This window comes from Panthera tigris, chromosome C2, assembly GCF_018350195.1.
Source record: "Panthera tigris isolate Pti1 chromosome C2, P.tigris_Pti1_mat1.1, whole genome shotgun sequence".
In the NCBI taxonomy this organism is placed as follows: Eukaryota; Metazoa; Chordata; class Mammalia; order Carnivora; family Felidae; genus Panthera; species Panthera tigris.
Window position 1 is genome coordinate 25,863,205 of NC_056668.1, and position 19,432 is coordinate 25,882,636.

Consider the following 19,432-nt stretch of genomic DNA (forward strand, 5'->3'; position numbering starts at 1 on the left):
CATTATTCTGACCCCAGAGTAATCCCTTCAAATGTTATTTTAGAAAAATAAAAAGCATTAGTAGTTTATCTTAAAGATGGGACTCTACTTGCATTCAAGATTACTATCCTAAATAATAATAATAATAATAATAATGGCCACTTATCTTTTTGTCTCCTTTTTTTTTCTACATGAGTATTTCAGCTTTATTTAACAATTTTACTTCTGACTAATTTGAACAGACATGCGTTGCTTTAGTATTTGGCCTGCAGAAGATTTTTATGGTAAACATAATACAAAGTCATTACAGCTTTAGAATATTTCTCTTGAGATTCTGAAAGGTGTGCATTGGTTTGGGGAATAACTTAAAATTTCGATTTACTTTTGGACTTTACAAGTGTCGTTCAATTTATAGAGCTATTGTCCTAAAAACAAAACAAAATTTTAATGTTCAAATGCTGTGCAATTGTCCTGTCTTGATTTCCTGAAAGACTATAGCTGCCTCCTTTACTCTGCTTGAAGTTGCTAAGTAGAACTGGTAGCAAAATTAAGCAGTAAACCTGCTGATGCAGAATTCTTCACTCTTAATTTGGCTGATGTTCAACTCTAAATTAGAACACAACTAAACCCTCAGGTTTTACGTGCAAAGAAACTTGATTCATATGCTGAGTCCACAAACTCCTGAAATGTAAATTTGCTTTTCTGCCTTGCCTGCCACAACCACTGGAGAAGTCACCAGGAACCTATAAACGAAAACAACTCCTTTAACCAGGATTTTATTTTCCCTGGCTTTCTTCTTTCAACAAAATTAGGAAATGGTTGCCAAACTCTACTTCTCTTATGTTCCCCAATGACTTTCCTACTGTGGAGAGAGCTTTAACATAATGCACTGCAAACTTGTTTTCCTCTTTGATGAGTTCATTTTAGTCTCCTGTGTTCAGGACTCCTCTTCCCAAAGCGCAGATGAATAATCTGTTGCAAATAAGCCGGCCAGAGGAAGGGAGTCACCAGCTGTCTCCTCGGTATCACGTCCACTGCCAAGTAACAACTGGTAGGCTGCCCCATGATTCTCCACACTCCCGATTCAGAGGGAGGGATGTTCTTCTTCATTCAGATAAACCAGAGAAAAGAGAAAATACATAAGGGCGCAGCAGGTGTGGCATAATTCACTGCCGCCTGAACTTCTGACAAGAAAAACCTCCTACACCTGCATGTAAGAACAAAGCTCGGCTACAACAGGAATTTGGAATCCGAAGCCAAGTTACCAGCCATGAGTTTGGAACTGCCTTCAACCAAGTTACAAAGAAAGCACAAGCTAGGACTTGATAGGGCATTTGAGGCCTTGACATCTTGCTTCTTTGTCTTCTCCCTGTTTGGTGGTTAAGAGGAGGGATGGCATGACCTGAACCTAGAAGAAGAAATGCTTCTAATGACACAAAACTAAGCTTACATATCTTCTTAAAAATGCCCTCACTTTTAGTAAAATCCTGTGCACTGGTGAGTGGAGTGAATCCAAGTATATTATCTCCATGAAGAGAGTGCAGAGAGGATGTAAAAGAGCCAGAAGCATCTAAAAGAGCCAGAAGCATCTCGACTGACAGCCACATCAGATTTTCAATCCTTCCCATAGCGGCAAACATAGGCTCCACATTACAGGTATTGTGACTGAAGCTCGGAAATTTTCCATCACTAGCTCAAGGTCAAATGACTAATCTAAAGCAGAGCCTGAATGGGAACTTTGGATGGCCAAACTTCAAACCTGTGGTTTGTCCTTTATCCTAGTGGCTTCCAAATGCCAGTCTCTGGTCTTGTGCTAGCCTGGCCATTCTCAGGACCCACTTGGGCAGCACTGTCAGAGTGCCTGGACCACAGGCTACAGGAAATCAAATCCAATAGGTCTGGAATGAGACCTGAGAAATTGTTTTTTTAAAAATCTCCTTGACATTTTTCTGCGGCCAGATTTGGGAACCACGGCACTATCTAAGTCTCCGAAGTGGTTTTTTTCCCCAGCAATTAATTAATTGATTTCATGGAAATTTTAGGTCATCTCCCAAATCAAAGTATAATGCATCTCACTCTTAGGAAATGTATCTGCTCTTTCTAAGAACCATGGAATATATTTTTTAAATATTTAAAGTTCCAGCAGTCCTTCAGAAAATATCCTTGAGTTGGGACTTAAGGGTGCTTCCTTATGTTAAAAAAATAGAAGTGTTTTCCTGGGGATAATTTATCTCCCACAGTTGTCTTGCTGCAAAACTCTATGGTTCCCTGCACGGTCCAAGATTTTCCTTCCTTCTTGGTGGCTCACAAAGCCAGGGCTGCTGATGCTCATGGCAAACTCCCTACCTCCCAGACATTTTTGATTAAGTGCACCTTCGGGGCTTCACTTATTTTAGACATGGGGCTACAGGGCTACACATATGTTTCAACCAATTTTCTACAATACACTTCTTCCTAAAACAGCTGTTTTTCTGGCTTTTTGCCACGGACTCTGTTGAGCATCTCTTGGGACCTTAGGTGAATCTTTTTATATCCTTATCTCTCCAGTAAGAAGCTCTTTGTGTGCCCCTATATCCAGATCTCCAAAGCAATTTCTCCTTCTCCTTCAGCACTTTTGTGTTAAGGGGCCCGCAGGTTGAGCAAGGTTCTGTAAACTATGATCCTGGGGCCAAATCTAGCCTGGCATCTGTTTTTTGTAAATAATATTTTATTGGAACACAACCAGCCCCATTCATTTGCCTGTCTATGGCTGCTTTCATACTACATTAGCAAAACTGAGTAGCTCTAAGTAGACAAAGACCATAAGCCTGCAAAGCCAGAAGTATTTGCTATCTGGCCTTTTATAGAAAAAGTCTGCCAATCCCTGAACTAAAGGAACATTTCCAACTTAAAATATTTATAAATTTTCCTCTGATACAGAAACAAGAAATATACACTTCCAAGATCACCTCAAACCACATACGCTATAAGAATTTTGTTGTTTGCCTGTTTTTATTCATTTTTAACCCATATTTAGGGTACAACATATATTCTTTTTTTACTTCCATCTTCAGATGTCACTGGTTATTAAAGAGTTACTCTTAGGACCTAAAAATGATGAACAGTTTTGCCAATAAGCCATTCTTTAATATATAATGAATCAACTCATTACTTGTGTGAGAGTAAGGAGTATGGAGAAGACTATGTGAATCTCTATTAATTCATTGTAATTGTCTCCAATTAACCTTTCCTCCATCTGCTAAAATGAACCCCAGTTTCACCAACTTGTAACTTGTATGGCTGATAAGAGAAAGAAACAATTTTCTTTTAATTTTCTCCAAGCTGTCTTGATAACTAGTGATTGTACAAAGTATATATCTAATAAAACATTAACCCAGGAAAATACATTTTTAGGAAAAAAAAAAAAGCCTCACTTCTTTCTATGAAAAAAAAAATGTGCTTTAAAAACCTCATTACTGTTTTAAAATCCTACAAAAATTACCTTAAAAATCTTGTGGATTTGATATTTTGAATGATTGCAAAAGAGCAACTGGCTTGTAACTGAAATCTGCACCTTTGCACCTGTCCTCAATTACACTCACTTTACCTGCAGTTACTGATATTTAAAAGTACCAGTGCGCCCTCTTGTGGTACATTGCAGTTACTGTTCTTTTCTACCAGTCATACCAGTTTGGTATGAACCCATTAAATTTTATGTAAGTCATTTTACAAGAAACTACTCTATCTTACATTTCGTCTGTGATTGATTCCTATGGAAAAATAATCAATAATACATGCTGGTACCTGAAGAATGAACTGCTAAAATTATGCTGGGCTGTAATGAAATATGATTATCACTGTTTGACACCCACCCTGAGCTCCGAAGAACAGAAATAAATCTACCACCGATTTTGGTCCATAGATCACTTTACAGGAAGAAAAAAAAAACAAAAACATAAAGTCTACAACTATCATGTTCTTGCATATCAGGTGTTCTAAAGAATTTCTACCTACTCCACTTTCCAGTTTGATGATGTGGCTATATACAGAAGTGTAAATATTTTTATTAAAGGGCACATGAAACTTTCGCTACGTAGAAAAAAAAAAGGCCTTATGAAAGTCAAATCTACATCCCAATTTCTAGTTTCTCCCGTTTCCAGGGGGGCTTTGGGTACCTGTTTTGGCCTCTTGACTATGAATTCAATGGTTTAGGCTACAGTGCAATCCCCAAGGATCCCCTACATTGTATTTTGGCGCTGGTGAGACCAACTACCCATAATGCCTCCTCCTCTGGACTGCTTGGGCTTTTTGTTGTCACTTTTTTAAATATGTAGAAGTCCTACCACTTACTAGTTTAACTGGAAACCCTTGAGCAAGTTACTCTAACGCTTCAGCTTTACTTCATCATCTGTAAAATGGAGATACTAATAATGACAGTCTCATATAGCTATCATGAGGACTAAATACAAGTTAAGGAAGTTAAGATTCCTATCTTAGGACTGGGCACATAAGAAGAGATTAATAACCTGTTACAATCAGTATTACTATTAGGTTTCTGAATGTATCGGAATGCTGTGATTTCTTAATATTCCCCCTTCTCTTTTTATCACCCTCCACTTTTCTAGCATATTTTTGGTCTGTTTTATTGATCTTTTTATGTTTGCCTTTGCTTACTGTGTGGCAATGGAAAAGCTAGATTTAAAAGTGTGGGTGCGGGGCACCTGGGTGGCTCAGTCGGTTAAGCGTCTGACTTCGGCTCAGGTCATGATCTTGCTCAGTTTGTGAGTTTGAGCCCCACATCGGGCTCTGTGCTAACAGCTCAGAGCCTGGAGCCTCATTCAGATTCTGTGTCTTCTCCTCTCTCTGCCCCTCCCATGCTCATGCTCTCTCTCTGTCTCTCAATAATAAATAAACATTAAAAAAATTAAAAATAAATAAAATAAAATAAAAGTGTGGATTCTTGGGGTGCTCGGGTGGCTGAGTCAGTCGAGTGACTGACTCTTGATTTCAGCTCAGGTCATGATCTCACGGTTTGTGAGTTCAAGCCCCCCCATTGGGCTCCATGATGACAGTGCAGAGTGTGCTTGGGATTCTCTCTCTCTCCCTCTCTTCCCCTCCCCTCATCATGCTCTCTCTCTCAAAATAAATAAACTATAAATAAATAAATAAATAAATAAATAAATAAATAAATAAATAAGTAAGTTCTTGGGGAACCTGGCTGGCTCGGTCTGTAGAGCATGTGACTCAATCTTGGGGTCCTGAGTTTGAGCCCCATATTGTGGGTGGAGATTACTTTAAAAAAAAGTGTGTGTTCTTGGTTCAGAACCCTGCATTTCAATTGACTTATTGCTATCTCTAACATATTAAGACTGCATCACAGGGTCAATACCTAGAACTGTAAATGCCAGAATATCTCTGTGCTACTGAGGTATGAATCTTTGGACACTCTTTTTGTGGGAGAGCTCAAATAGGACTTTTGACATGATGTTTTAAAAGTATAGAGTATACATATATATATATATATATATATATAATGAAGTACTTACTGTTTGTCTTTTCAGTGGTTAGGAGATTCTTCTGCATTTATCTGGAAGTTTCTAATGCAAGTTGCTTTTGTGAAAAAAAAAAAAAAAAAAAAACCTCCCACATCATGGATCTGTCTATATTAGAAAAAGAATAAACATTGGATATGGCACATCACTAGACAGAACAGATGCTCCAACTATTGAGGGTATTTTTTTATACACTGCTTCATCAAACATCAAGAGTGACTTTCTAGGTCAGCTCCGGCAGAAAAGCACTTATTTTAGAACCCTTATTTTTTGTTTCCCCAGCAATGCTATGCCATCATGTCAAGGTCCTTACATTCAAAATTAGTGCCTAAACATGCATGCTTCTTGATTCTTCTTGTACAACTTATACTTAGAGGTATTCAATCTCCTCATTAGATGTAGCAAAACTAAAACATGCTTAAAAAGCAGGGGGCTCAGGGAGAGAGAGATGATTTTCAATTAGGAAAGTCCAGATAGTATTTAATAAAACAGCTATTTACCTATGCTCACTCTGGTATCCATGACTGTTGTTTGTTTCCTAGGAATTAAATGTTAAGTTGCAAGGTATGATCACTATAGTAACTAGAAGGGCACTGGAACATTGAAAATGTGAGTAGATGTTAAATTTAGATCAAAGTGAGTAAATGTCACATTATCAATCCTATTCCTGTAGAAGCTAATTTTCTTCAACGGATTTTCCTTATAAATCAGGTGAAAGGCCCTTTTCCCTCCTTTGTGCCTATTTTCAAAACTATTTAAATTAGCATATTTTTTGTTGTTTTCAGAAATCATTGGTTTTGGTTTTTCAAACTGTAACTTAAAATAATCAAGTCCTAATCGTGTTTAGCTTTCAGTGGATGACAAACAGTACAAATGTCTTGTGCTTTCTGGATACACTTTTAAGTAATCTTTTTTTTTTTTTTTTAAACATCAGAAATGCACCATCTGACCTGCATTGTGACTGTTTGCTGTGAATCATTCAAAGCTGGCATGTTGTAGGGTTTTAGTGCTTTTTGTGGTGTTAACTTTCCTACCCACAAACAAACAGCCTTCAAACTACCCAGATGAGATCAAACAGTTGATGGCATTTATATTTTCCTAGGCATCAGAAAGAAGAATTCAATCCCACAAAATTAAGTGCCTTTAGGGAAAAAAAATGACTATGTGAATGTTTGACATCAAAGACAGAAATATCTTCGTCTCCATTCAGTATTCCCAAACTCCAGGCAGACTTTTTTAGTTTTTTACTTTCTCTCCATTCTCTTTCCCACATGGCTCTCTGAATTATAATTAGGAACTTGGAGGGCAGATTTGACCTTCACTTGTGCTCTTTTTTGGTAATATACAAAGTCCAATGGAGGACTGTTCTTCTTCACAAATGATTCTGTTTCTTTGGTGTTCCTGACACAAATCTGTGGAGTATTGGCAGTTGTCTTACCAACAGTAAACTCCTGAAGGACTATGACCCAAGTGTACAAAAACACATGTTCTGTTTACATGTCTTGCTTTGTCCATCACCTACTATTGTCTAAAAATAACATGCTCACAACCCAGCTTTTCACTAACACTTTCAGGAGAAGTTGGTCTTCCTTGGATTGTGTCTCTGGAAGAGCCAGGTGAAGGGCTGTATTATGGAAGACTGAATCTTGTTTCCAACCAACCCCCACCCCACCACCACCACCAAGAGAGAGCAAGCATCTCCCATTGGTCAGGGTTGACGAGCACTGTTTCCATGGTTCAACATGATCAGCTACATGCAGTTCATAATCAAATATATCCTCCTTTCTTTTGACAAAAGTCTGAGAAGGAGGCACAGTTCATTGCCAAAAAGAGTCCTACTAGCAACAAGTCCAGACACACAAGAAGTCCAAAAGATGTCCGCAGGTGAAATGCTGATTTTCCAATGAGCCTCCTGACTGTCTTTACAGAGTCTTTCTTGAGTGGGAGCCTGGGGATCCTTTTCCTCTGCAATCTCCTTTCTCTTCCCATGTCCCCAGTGATGCGTAACCCCCTCTGTGGAGTGCTGGGTATATCTTGAGAGTAGAGTAGGCAGTAAGATTCCTTCAGGTCAGACCATTTTTCCCAGAAAACTCAACCTCCATTATACCTGAATCCTCCCTTGTAAGAAGGGGCTTAGGCATTTCAGAATCTTATTGGAACACTAAAAATGAAAATAAACCCTGGAATGCCTGGCTGGCTCAGTCAGTTGGGCATGTGACTCTTGATCTTGGGTTTGTGGGTTCAAGCGCCACGTTGAGTGTAGAGATTGCTTAAAAATAAAATCTTAAAATAAATAAATAATAACCTGGGGTGCCTGGGTGGCTCAGTCAGTTGGGCATCAGACTTTGGTTCAGGTCATGATCTCACAGTTCATGGGTTCGAGCCCTGCATCGACTCTGTGCTGGCAGTGCAGTCTGCTTGGGATTCTCTCTTTCTCCCTCTCTCTCTCTGCCCCTCCCCCACTTGCACTATCTCTCAAAATAAATAAAGTTTAAAAATTTTTTTAAATAAAAATATTTTTTAAAAAATAAAAATAACCACTTTTGTTTATGATATTGACTCTTACAGCATCACATGTTCAGAGTTCTTTAAATTTTTTAGGGGGTGCCTGGGTGGCTCAGTCGGTTGAGCGTCTGACTTCGGCTCAGGTCACGATCTCATGGTTCGTGGGTTCAAGCCCCACATTGGGTTCTGTGCTGCCAGTTCAGAGCCTGGAGCCTGTTTCAGATTATATGTCTCCCTCTCTCTCTGCCCCTCCCTCGCTTGCTCTCTGTGTCTCTCTGTCTCAAAAGTAAATAAACATTAAAAAAAATTTTTTTAAATTTTTTTCATTTGAATTTGTATTACAAAAATCCCTTCATCAGAGGTAAAGAAAGAATTATTATTATACATATATATGTATAATCTCCATTCAAAAAATCCAAACATAAATTAGTGCCTTCTTTGAACCAGGAATCGTAGGAAGTACAGAAATGTAATTCATAGGCATAATTTCAGTGCCTGTGAATTCAGAAATTAACTGGGGGTGGGGTGAAGGTGGTAAAGAGACATATAAAAAGGTTAATGGCGGGGCAGTCCTGTAGGAACTCTCATCTAGAGATGAACAGAGTGTTGTGTTTACTCTGAGGAAGGCCCACCCTGGATAAGTGGGATGCAGGAACAATAACACAAAGGAAAGCACGCACCTTGGTTAATTTTCCTGGACTTAGTCTTCACAGAGCCATTTCCAAAGTAAACCTGGGCCATCTTACACAGAGGTTCACATTCCATACCTGGTGCTTAACCACAATGAAACCAACACAGCCACAGAATGCCCAGAGTGGGGATGCCAGGAGGAACAGGTGGCACAGATCTGAGTAAAGTTTTGATGCTCAGATCACGGCTGGGTGTGTTAGTTTACTAAGGCAGCCATAGCAAAGTACCACTGACAGGCGGCTTAACAACAGCAAGTTATTTCCTCATAGTTCTGGAGGCTAGAAGTCTAAGATCAAGGCATTGGTACGATTGGTTTCTTCTGAAGGCTTTTCTCCTTGGTTTGTGGATGGCTGTCTTCCTCTGGTATCTTCACATGGTCCTCCCTTTCTGTGTGTGTCTGTGCTCTAACCTCCTCAATAAGTACACCACAAATGACTTCATTTTACCTTAGTCACCTCTTTAAGGGTCTTATCTACAAATACTGTCACATTCTTAGGTACTGAGAGGTTAGGATTTGACAAAGATTCTCTCCTTGACCAAACTTTGGTCAGGCTCTTCTGAGCTCTCTTTTTCACTAGGCCTGACCTTGGGCTACTATGTCCTTCCTTGTAGAATATTTCTAGCAAGAATCTTGCTAAGTCAGTTTAACAAGAAACCCTCATCTTCAATATCTGATCACCCTCAATATCAGATCGGGTTCCTCACCATCTACCTTCCCCCAGATGATATCTGACCACCCTGGCCTGCCTTCAACAAGAATCTCGTCAGGCTGGTTTACACAGAATCCTCTCTTACCTATAGTATTTCCTCTCGGTAACTTTCTGACCATCAACCCCCAACCCCACTTCTTAGCTACAAATTGCCATTTTTCTTTGTATTTGAAGTTGAGCTCAGTCTCTCTCCCCTACTACAAAACCCTATTGTCCTGGTTCCTATACCTATTGTGATAGTCTCCCTGAATAAACATTGCCTTACTGTTTCTTAACAAGGGTCATGAATAATTTTCTCTTTAACAGATTTCAACATAGGAACTTTGGAGGGGATGTAATTCAGCCTACATAACATAAGGTCTCAAAACTTTGGGGAAGGTATAGTGAGGAAGCTCCAGCTATGAATTCTCCAGCTATGAATTCCTCCTTCAGGGATGGTCTGGGGATTGGGGGAGGGGGAGTGGTGGAAGTGGGGGCAGAGGAAGAGAAAGGGAGAGGGGGGAGAGAGGAAGGGAGGGAGAGAGAAGATTCTTACTTTTTTTATATAGAATTTTAAAAAAATGTTTATTTATTTATTTTGAGAGACAGCCCACACAAATGAGAAGGGGAAGGGCAGAAAGACAGACAGAAAGACAGACAGAGAAAGAGAGAGAGAGAGAAAGAATTCCAAGCACTGCACTGTCAGCATTGAGCCTGACATGGGGCTCATCTCATGAATCATGAAATTATTACCTAAGCCTAAATCAAGAGTGAGACACTTAATCAACTGAACTACCCAGTGCCCCAGATTCTTAGTTTTTTAGAGCTCTATAGGAGAACACCAATTGGCTGGGGCAACCTGAAGATCCGCATTGGGGAGTAAGGAGGGGAATGGGACAAAGTGATTGTGATCCTGTAGGACCACATTTCTGTGTGGCTTAAGAAAAATAAGCTCAAGGGAAAAACAAAATCAATAAATGCAGTGACATTCTGCCATATGTATCTCATGGCAATTAAAACTCCCACTACTATTCCACCACCAAAGAATCATTTTTATAACTATTACCAGTCATTGATTGCTCACTAGTTTAGCCCAGCAAAGAAGCTAAGGGCAAGTGCCCTAGGGTCACACAACCTTGTATTTGAGTTTCAGCTCTACCATTTACCATGTGACCTTGAACAATTCAACTTTTCTGTGCTTCATTTTTTCATCTGGAAAATTTGAATAATGACTGTGTCTTCCTCAGAAGGCTCTAGTAAGGATTACATGAGACAGTAAAGATTACTGTTATTTATTACTGTTTTTCAAGGACTACATATAGTAGATATTTAACATATTTTATCTATTTTAATCTCCTACAAAAATCCTTCGAGGTACACATATCATCAGCCCCATAGCCTTGTAGTATCTCACCTACCCCTGCTGTCACTGAGGACAATTTCCATGAGGAGATTCATGAAAGATTTGTTCCCTAAAACTGATGGTAAGAGTAGATTCAAGATCAGTTCCTTCCTCTCTTCTTTGGATAGTACATTCTATCATGTGTATAGCTGCTCCTCTGGTACAGTTCCTATGACAACCTCTCTGGGATATTTTTCTGCTCAGCCATAGTACTGGTGGCTCTTCTTGTTACCAAAAAAAAAAAAAAAAAAATCCATCAAATAAAGCCTTACATAAAGGGCTTTGTTAATGGGGAATCTCATAAAGGAGCCGTGATGCTACATCAACCAAGGTAGTAAATTGCTTTAAACTGTTTTTGTTTAAATGTTATAAAGCCCCATATACACTCACTGTCTCCAACACAATAATTGAGAACATGTACAATTAGATCTCGTAGTTACCAGTACAGTGCAAAACATAAGTACAGTTTCACTTTGATGTTGGAGCTTTTAAAAAATATTTTTCTTGATATTTCTTTTGGTTTTATTGTCTGTTGTAATTTGCTTTACCACAGTATGTAAACATTGGAAACTCTGTATGCACAATTTAATTCTAATCTACCTGTGCCCTCGTGGTCAATTAGCATGTGAAGTGACCAAACAGAGTTAAAATCCTAAGAATTTGCCAGGTGGCATTCAAAGGTATTTTTGTCAAAATCACTTTCAGAAGCTTTACTACTGAGCATGTTAGAATTTCTAATTGGCAAAATTAGTGGAGTTTAAGTTATGTGATCGTTAGGCGTTGGGTATCTCTACCTTTGCAGGAACAACGTATATGTAAGTACCTACCCTGGCCAGTACTTCATACCAGGGGGACAGCTGGTATGGCCCTGCACCTCTGTCATCAGTGGATGATCTTGTCATCTGATCTGACCAAAAGGCCTGACCCTCCCTCCAGCAGACCATGCCTGTCTTCATCTTGGAGACAGCCTTGCATGAAGAGGCTGGTCATCGTGTCAAGGGTTGAGACTGATAATATTCCAAACATACCCAGGCTGTATGATTGTTTTCTGTCTGTTGCTTGCTTAGAATACCGTGGTCTGAAATGTGCTTCTTGCTACAATTGCCAGATAAAAAAGTGGTGGGTTGGAAACACAGAGCTGGCATTCCCTGTAACTGCTGGAGACTTCTGATAAAGTTCAAAATTACCTGACATTCATGCAACAAAAAACTGGGTGAAGGTGGTTCAAATTCTCATACTCTGTTGTTCAACACAAACCTCAAAATAATCCTGTATATCTGAATTTCCTCCCGCTACACTGTCATTTGTCTTCATTGACGGGCTCATTGATCTCTACGTAAGTGTAGTCTACTGGTCAGAATATCATCTTCAGGCAACGTAGGAATGCTTTTGTTTTCATAACCATCATTCAGGTACTAAGTCATGGATCCTCATGCTAGCTCCCAGACTCTTTTTTTTTTTACTTGTAAACAGATTTTATTTCTTAGACCAGTTTTAGGTTCACAGCAAAAGTGAGTGGAAGGTACTGAGATTTCTCATTATCCTCTCATATACACACACAGCCTCTCCCACTGTCAACATCCCCCACCAGAGTGGCCCATTTGTTACAACTGGTGAACTATATTGACACATCACTATCACCTAAAGTGAATAATTTACATTAGGGTTCACTCTTGGTGCCGTATATATTGTATGGATTTTGACCAAATGCATAATAACATATATCCACCATTTCAGTATCATACAGAATAGTTTCAATGACCTGAAAATGCTCTGTGTTCTACCCTTCATTCTTCCTTTCCTTTATTCCCTGGCAACCAGTGATCTTTTTATTGTCTCCATAGTTTGCCTTTTCCAGAATGTCATATAGAAGAAAGCACACAGTATGTAGCCTTTGCAGATTAACTTCTTTCACTTACTAGTATGCATTTACAGTTCCTCCATGTCTCTTCATAGCTGGATAGTTCATTTCATTTTACTGTTGAATAACATTCCATTGGCTGGATGTAACACTGTTTGTTCATCCATTCACTTATGAAAGGACGTCTTGATTGCTTCCAAGTTTTGGCAATTATGAATAAAGCTGCACATTCGTGTGCAGATTTTCTTTTTAATGTTTTATTTACTTTTGAGAGAGAAAGAGAGAGACAGACAGAGTACTAGCAGGAGAGGGGCAGCAAGAGAGGGAGACACAGAATCCTAAGCAGGCTCCAGGCTCCAAGCTGTCAGCACAGAGCCCCGCTCAGGACTCAAATTCATGAATCGCAAGATCATGACTTGAGCCGAAGTCGGACACTTAACCCACTGGGCCACCTAGGCGCCCCTCACGTGCAGGTTTTTGTACAAACATAAATATTCAACCCCTCCGGGTAAGTATTAAGGAATGCCATTGCTGAATCATATGGTAAGAGTATGATTAGCTTTATAAGAAACCACCAAACTGTCTTCCAAAGTGGCTGTACTATCTTGTATTCCCACCAGCCATGAATGAGAGTTCCTGTTGCTCCATACTATCGTCAGCATGTGTTCTGGGTGTCCTGGATTTTGGCCATTCTAAATAAGTGTATAGTTGTAGCTCATTATTGTTTTATGTTTTCTCTTCATTTGTTTTAAATTTATTTATTTATTTTTTAAGAGAGAGAGAGAGAGAATGCATGCGAGTGGGGGGGGGGGGTGTGGCAGAAAGGGAGAGAGAGAATCCCAAGCAGGCTCTGCACTGTCAGCACAGATCCTGGTGTAGGGCTCCATATCACAAACCATGAGATCAAGACCTGAGCTGAAATTAAGAGTCAGATGCTTAACTGACTGAGCCACCCAGGCACCCCTCATTATTGTTTTAATTTACATTTCCTTAATGACATAGGCTTATTTGCTATTTGTATATCTTCTTTGGTAAGACATCTTTTCAGGTCTTTTGCCAATTTTTAAAATCAGGTTGTTCATTTCTTATTGTTGGGTTTGTGTTTTTTAAGTTTATTTATTTATTTTGAGAGAGACAGAGACAACACAAGTGGGGGAGGGGCAGAGAGAAAGGGAGAGGGAGAAAGAAAGAGAGAGAGAGAGAGAAAATCCCAAGCAGGCTCCAAACTGCCAGCACAGAGCCCCATGTGGGGCTCCAATTCATGAAACTGTGAGATCATGACCTGAGCTGAAACCAAGAGTCAGATGATTAACCAACTGAGCCACCCAGGCACCTTGTTGTTGAGTTTTAAAACATCTCTGTATTATTTCAGGTAACAATCCTTTTTCAGATATATCTTTTGTAAAGATTTTCTCTCAGTCTGTGGCTTGTCTTAACATTCTCTTGACCAGAGTCATTTTTAATGTAGTAAAAACATGCATATTTGTTTGTGCATTGGATTTATTTACTCTTTCATCCATTCAACATGTGTTCATTAAGTACCTGATAAGTATGAGGCACTGTGCCAGGCATGCAAAAGGCAGGGGTAACCAACAGAGGCACTGGGTTGCATTTGCCTCTAAGTCAGAGCAACTCACATTTTAAATCCTATAACTTGTATTCCACCCTTTGTCATTTATCCTCTGACATATTATGGAGCCTGTCCTCTCCTCTTTATTCACACAGACTACCCTGATTGTTCTCCTTAACATGGTAGATGCTCACACCTAACTAGTCTCATTTTAGAGTGAGAAAAATTCCTTCCAATTCCTTCTCTATGTGGGTGACAATTATCCTTCTAAATTTTAAATACAATCAGGTCACATTTTTGGTTAAAAAAAGCATGTATGACCTGTAGCTGGAACAGGCATCAGTTTTATTCCACAACACTGGAGTGTAAGAAACATCATTTCTCTTAACTTCTCTAAAATGGTTAAATTATGCTGAACTCTCTGCTACTTAGTTGGGGAGAAAGTCAATTTCAGTCTTCTGTTTATTTGTTTTATTTTTATTTAGATTCAAGTTAGTTAACGTACAGTGTAGTCTTAGCTTCAGGAGAACCCACTGATTCATCTCTTACATATGACACCCAGTGCTCATCTCAAAAAGTGCCCTCCTTAATGCCGGTCACCCATTTAACCCATCCCCCCCAGCCACCCACTCCCAATTTCAGTCTTTTTATTAGGCTTATTCTTTCCACCAAGAATCTTTTGAAATTCACAAGGATCTCACAAAATACATTCAAGAATGGCCCTCTGGTCTTAGTCTACAATGATCATTACTAACCTTCTCCTTGGCCGTATCCAGGTGGTCCTATTGTCAAGTCTAGCTCTTTAGAGAAAGAGTTTTGGCCGAGCAATAGAAAAGCCTCTGAAATAAGGAAAAACTAAAGTTAATCACCTTCTCTGGTGGGAGAAAATAAAAATACATAAAACAAGAGAAACAAAAACATTAAAATTTCAAGTTATCCTGACTTATGGAGAGCCCAAACTTCATAGTTGGCAGCTACAAGATATACCTACACTTCCCAATTTCACCTTCATCCTAAGGTGTGGCTGGAGCAGGTTCTCAACAGCTCATAGGAGCCAAGTGTGAATTTTTCAGTAATGTCGTGAGACAATGTTTAACAGAGCTATTATTAAAAATCAAATTATATAAATCTCACTCCCTCTCCCCTCCTGCCTCCCTAGAGAGCCTTCCCATCCCATCTGAGCTCCCAAAGCACTTTAAACGTGCTTGTATACAGTGAGCCTGGCATTGTTCCTGTTGTTTTCACTAAAATATCCCGCAGACTATGAGTTTGTCAGTTAGATTTTTTATTTGTATTTGTCTCCCTTGCTCCTAGCAGAGGGCCTAAAACATGGTAGGAATTCCATAACTGTTTGGTGAGTGAGAGAGGGAATGACTTGAAGGTTAAACCTATTCCCTTCCTGATATCTTGGGATCAGCCCTCTATGCAGCAGCACTGTTTCTTTCCTAGATCAGGCTCTGCATGTCCTTCCATTCTTTAATCAGTCACCACAGGAAAAGACTGGTTTCCCTCCAAAAGAGAGGTAACTTCCATTCTCCAGGGCTTTCACTCTAGGGGAGGGTTAAAATGCAGATGAAATACAAGTAGTAAAGAAGCAAAGAACCTTTAACAGTTCCCTGAGGTAAAGAAAGCAAATTAGAAGCTCAACATCCGTACATAAGGTCCTGTGGTACATGAGCCTGAAATGGAAAATTCATGTGGCTGGTTGGTAAACCAGTGCAGGGTTGTCTTCAGCCCAATTAACATTTTGCAGGGAGGAAGTAGATTTGGTAAAAACTATGGGAATGTTTTATTGGTGTGTTGATAGGTGGACAAGATGGCCAGGAGGGTTGTTCATTGCATAGATACAACTGGGAAACACTCTTTTCCTCCTTTAGAAGAATGTCATGAACATTTTGGAAAATTCGTGACAGAAATGTGTCAAAGACCAAAAATACAAAGATTAAAAATGATTGCTTTTGATTTTAGACTATGCAACCCCAAGTACAGAACTGCTTGACCTCATTTCTGATTCCATAAACAGCTTTGGGGAAATTGTCATTGCTTTGTCCTAGTCTTCCCAGAACAAGAACCAAATATCCCTAAGGATACCAAATGACACTACCACCCCACCACCAAGTTGGCAATGGCAAAGACGTAGGCTATTTGCAGAGAGCACGCCGCCTCTGCTGTGAGTGGGCAGTAAACTACCCGGGAGATTCGTGCTGCTTGCCTGGAGACCGGGTTGCTAGGTGCCTCTGAAGTAGTGAGACCGAGAGGTGTGCATTATTCCCCCCACACTTCTTATTTTACACTGTGACAGTTGTAGCTTGGAAACAGAAGCAAAGAATAGCGTCTATAGTGTTAGGAATAATGGCCAGCCAAGTGCCCTATGGGGCAGAAGGAACAGAGTTGAGGCTTTTATCAGGAGTAGAAGAAAAAAGTAATGTGATTTGGTTTCATCATAATTGCTTAAGCAGCCTGGGTGAGAACTAATTGTGAGTTCATCTGGCTCCAGAGAAACCCCACCTCTTCCCTCTCCAGAATGGTACTAAAATATCAGCATTGCATCACCAGAAATCACTCCCATTGGTGGCCTTTCTTAAGGACAGCAGCATGCTCTGTCTCTCTGAAAGCCACTGGAATCTGTATAGACCTAGGAATTTATATCTTTCCAAGACAAATAAAATATTCCTGGCACTCACTTGTCACTTGAAAACTCAGAGTGCTTGCCCATTATTATATCATAGAGGAAGTGTTGTTTTAAAAATGTGGGAGTAATGAAATGCAGAGAAGGAAATGAAGGGACAAGTTAGACCCTACATCACTACATAGTCCGGCCATTGTTGGACTCAGGGGAAGTCCTGGGTTTTAAAACCAGACTGTTCACTGATAATATCTTGACACTCCTGGGCTCTCTCACCAGCTTCCAGTAGCCCTAAAGAGACAAGTACTTTTGTTTTTTAAGTTTATTTATTTATTTTGAGACAGACAGACAGAGAGAGAGAGAGAAAGAGAGAGAGAGGGTGAGTGCATGGGGGAGGAGCAGAAAGATAAGGTAGAGAGAGAATCCCAAGCAGGCCCTTTGCTGTTAGCCCAGAGCCCGATGAGTGGCTCGATCTCACAAATCATGAGATCATGACCTGAACCAAAATCAAGAGTAGAACGCTTAACCAACTGAGCCACCCAGGCACCCCAAGACAAGTACTTTTGCTCAGAAAGTTGGTCACCTAATTCTCAAAAGAGCAGAGCTAACATTGGAAGTCATCAGCTAGGACTTGGATTTCATCTATGTTAGTAGCCCAAAATAAAATCTAGCTGAAAGCTAAGTAAGGCTGCTATAATACGCTTATTTGGATTCTATGTGAAATCTGAGAATGAGGCAAGTGGATATACAGTAGTAGAAAGAACATGGATTCAAGTCCTGGGTTCAATCTGAGTCCAAATCTTGACTCTGATGCCTACTAACTATTTGTAAGTTACTTGCTTCCTCTGAGTGTCAGATTCAACTGAGAAATTAGATAAGAATATCAGTACCCTTGCAGGATCTATGTAGGATGCAAAATAATATGTAAAGCGCCTCCACGGCATTCAGAACAGAGGATGTACAAGATAAGTGGTGGCACACATCACAGTTCTGTATCATGGTAAAATAAAGCATAATCTGAATGCCTCCACATATGTGGCACTGTGGAGGTTACAAAGACATATCAAGCATGACTCCTGTCTTCTGAACCATCACAATTTAGTTAGATGCCAAGGGGAGAGCAGCAGATGGGGAGTAAGGACTATCTGAAGCAAAGTACCAACCACACACTGTAGAATTAGATATTTAACTGTGAGGTACGGATTTGAGGCAGAGTAAGAGTTTATGGAAAAGGCAGAACAACGTGGGTGGGGTGCTGGCTTTAAGCACTAAACAGAAAAACAAGCACAAGTGTGATTTCTTGACCACTAAGATTTACACAGAAGTCAAATTCCAGATTTAACAAAATCAGAAGAGCAATCTACTGAAAAGGGGTTCATTTTAGCATCCAAAGGTCATGTTAGCAAAACCAGCCAGCTCTGGTGGCTTATGCCCCAAGGTCACAATCTTGGAGAAGACCGGAGCACTTTGAAAGTTCTAAGCATGGAGCCTGACTGGCCTTACCTGTAGTGGATAGGAGATGAATGACCATCTTTATTTTGCAAGGAAAGTCATCTTAGAGTTAGAAAATGAGGAGCAGAAATAAATCATCCAACTCCTTATAAGGTCCAAACTGAAATAAGTTTAAAACATATCATTTTAGGGGCTCCTGGCTGGCTCAGTCAGTTAAGTATCCGACTTGGGCTCAGGTCATGATCTCGCAATCTGTAAGTTCGAGTCCCGTGTTGGGCTCTGTGCTCATGGAGCCTGCTTCCAGTTCTGTGTCTCCCTCTCTCTGACCCTTCCCTATTCACGCTCTGTCTCTCTCTCTCTCTCTCTCTCTCAAAAATAAACATAAAAAAAAAAAAAACCCACATTACTTTATAAAGTTAAATGGTTTACTCTGCCCATGACTCTACTGACCTCACTTGTCATATATTCTTTTAAATATTTGGGGCGCCTGGGTGGCTCAGTCGGTTGGGCATCCGACTTCAGCTCAGGTCGTTCTCACGGTTCATGGTTTCCAGCCCCGCATTGGGCTCTGTGCTGACAGCTCGGAGCCTGGAGCCTGCTTCGGATTCTGTGTCTCCCTCTCTCTGGCCCTCCCCTGCTCATGCTCTGTCTCACTCTCTCTCTCAAAAATAAAATTAAAAAACATTAAAAAATTTTTAAATATATGTTGGGCTTATGCCCAATTCCATAAATATGGATGAACAAAAAATATTACTTTATTTTCTGCAAATCATGGTAATCTGAATATGCACCCCCACAAAAATCTAACCATCATTATTGACCTCTGCTCATTGGGAGACAAGGAAAGAAAACACACTAGTGCTGACTAGGTTACACCCATGCTTTATATTTTATATAGATTTGCCTAAATACAATATTAACTTGAATATAAATGATGCTTTCTCAAAAATTATCCCAAAGAAATAGAAGGAACTGTCTTGTATTTGAGTCTTTACAAAGTCTTTCCTGTTACAGGGGGGCCTGTTTAATTAATTCAAAAAGTTAATTACATATATTTGAATAGATGGTATAGTTTTAGCCAATTTTTTTCTTAGAGATAAAAATCTACCTAATATTTGAACCTGATC

At 39.8% G+C, this 19,432-nt stretch overlaps 1 protein-coding gene across 1 annotated transcript in view; it reads right to left on the reverse strand.

Annotated features, from left to right (window-relative positions):
• Window positions 1-10,768: 10,768 nt before the first annotated feature.
• Window positions 10,769-19,432, reverse strand: part of LOC102966445 — a 46,723-nt gene continuing 38,059 nt past the window's right edge. Inside the window, exons 6-7 of the mRNA XM_042998320.1 lie at window positions 14,983-15,066; window positions 10,769-11,020 (exon numbers count right to left, since the gene is read on the reverse strand). Of these exons, the coding sequence (XP_042854254.1) occupies window positions 10,821-11,020; window positions 14,983-15,066 (284 nt within the window). The 3' untranslated portion in view covers window positions 10,769-10,820. The remainder of the gene's footprint in view (window positions 11,021-14,982; window positions 15,067-19,432) is intronic.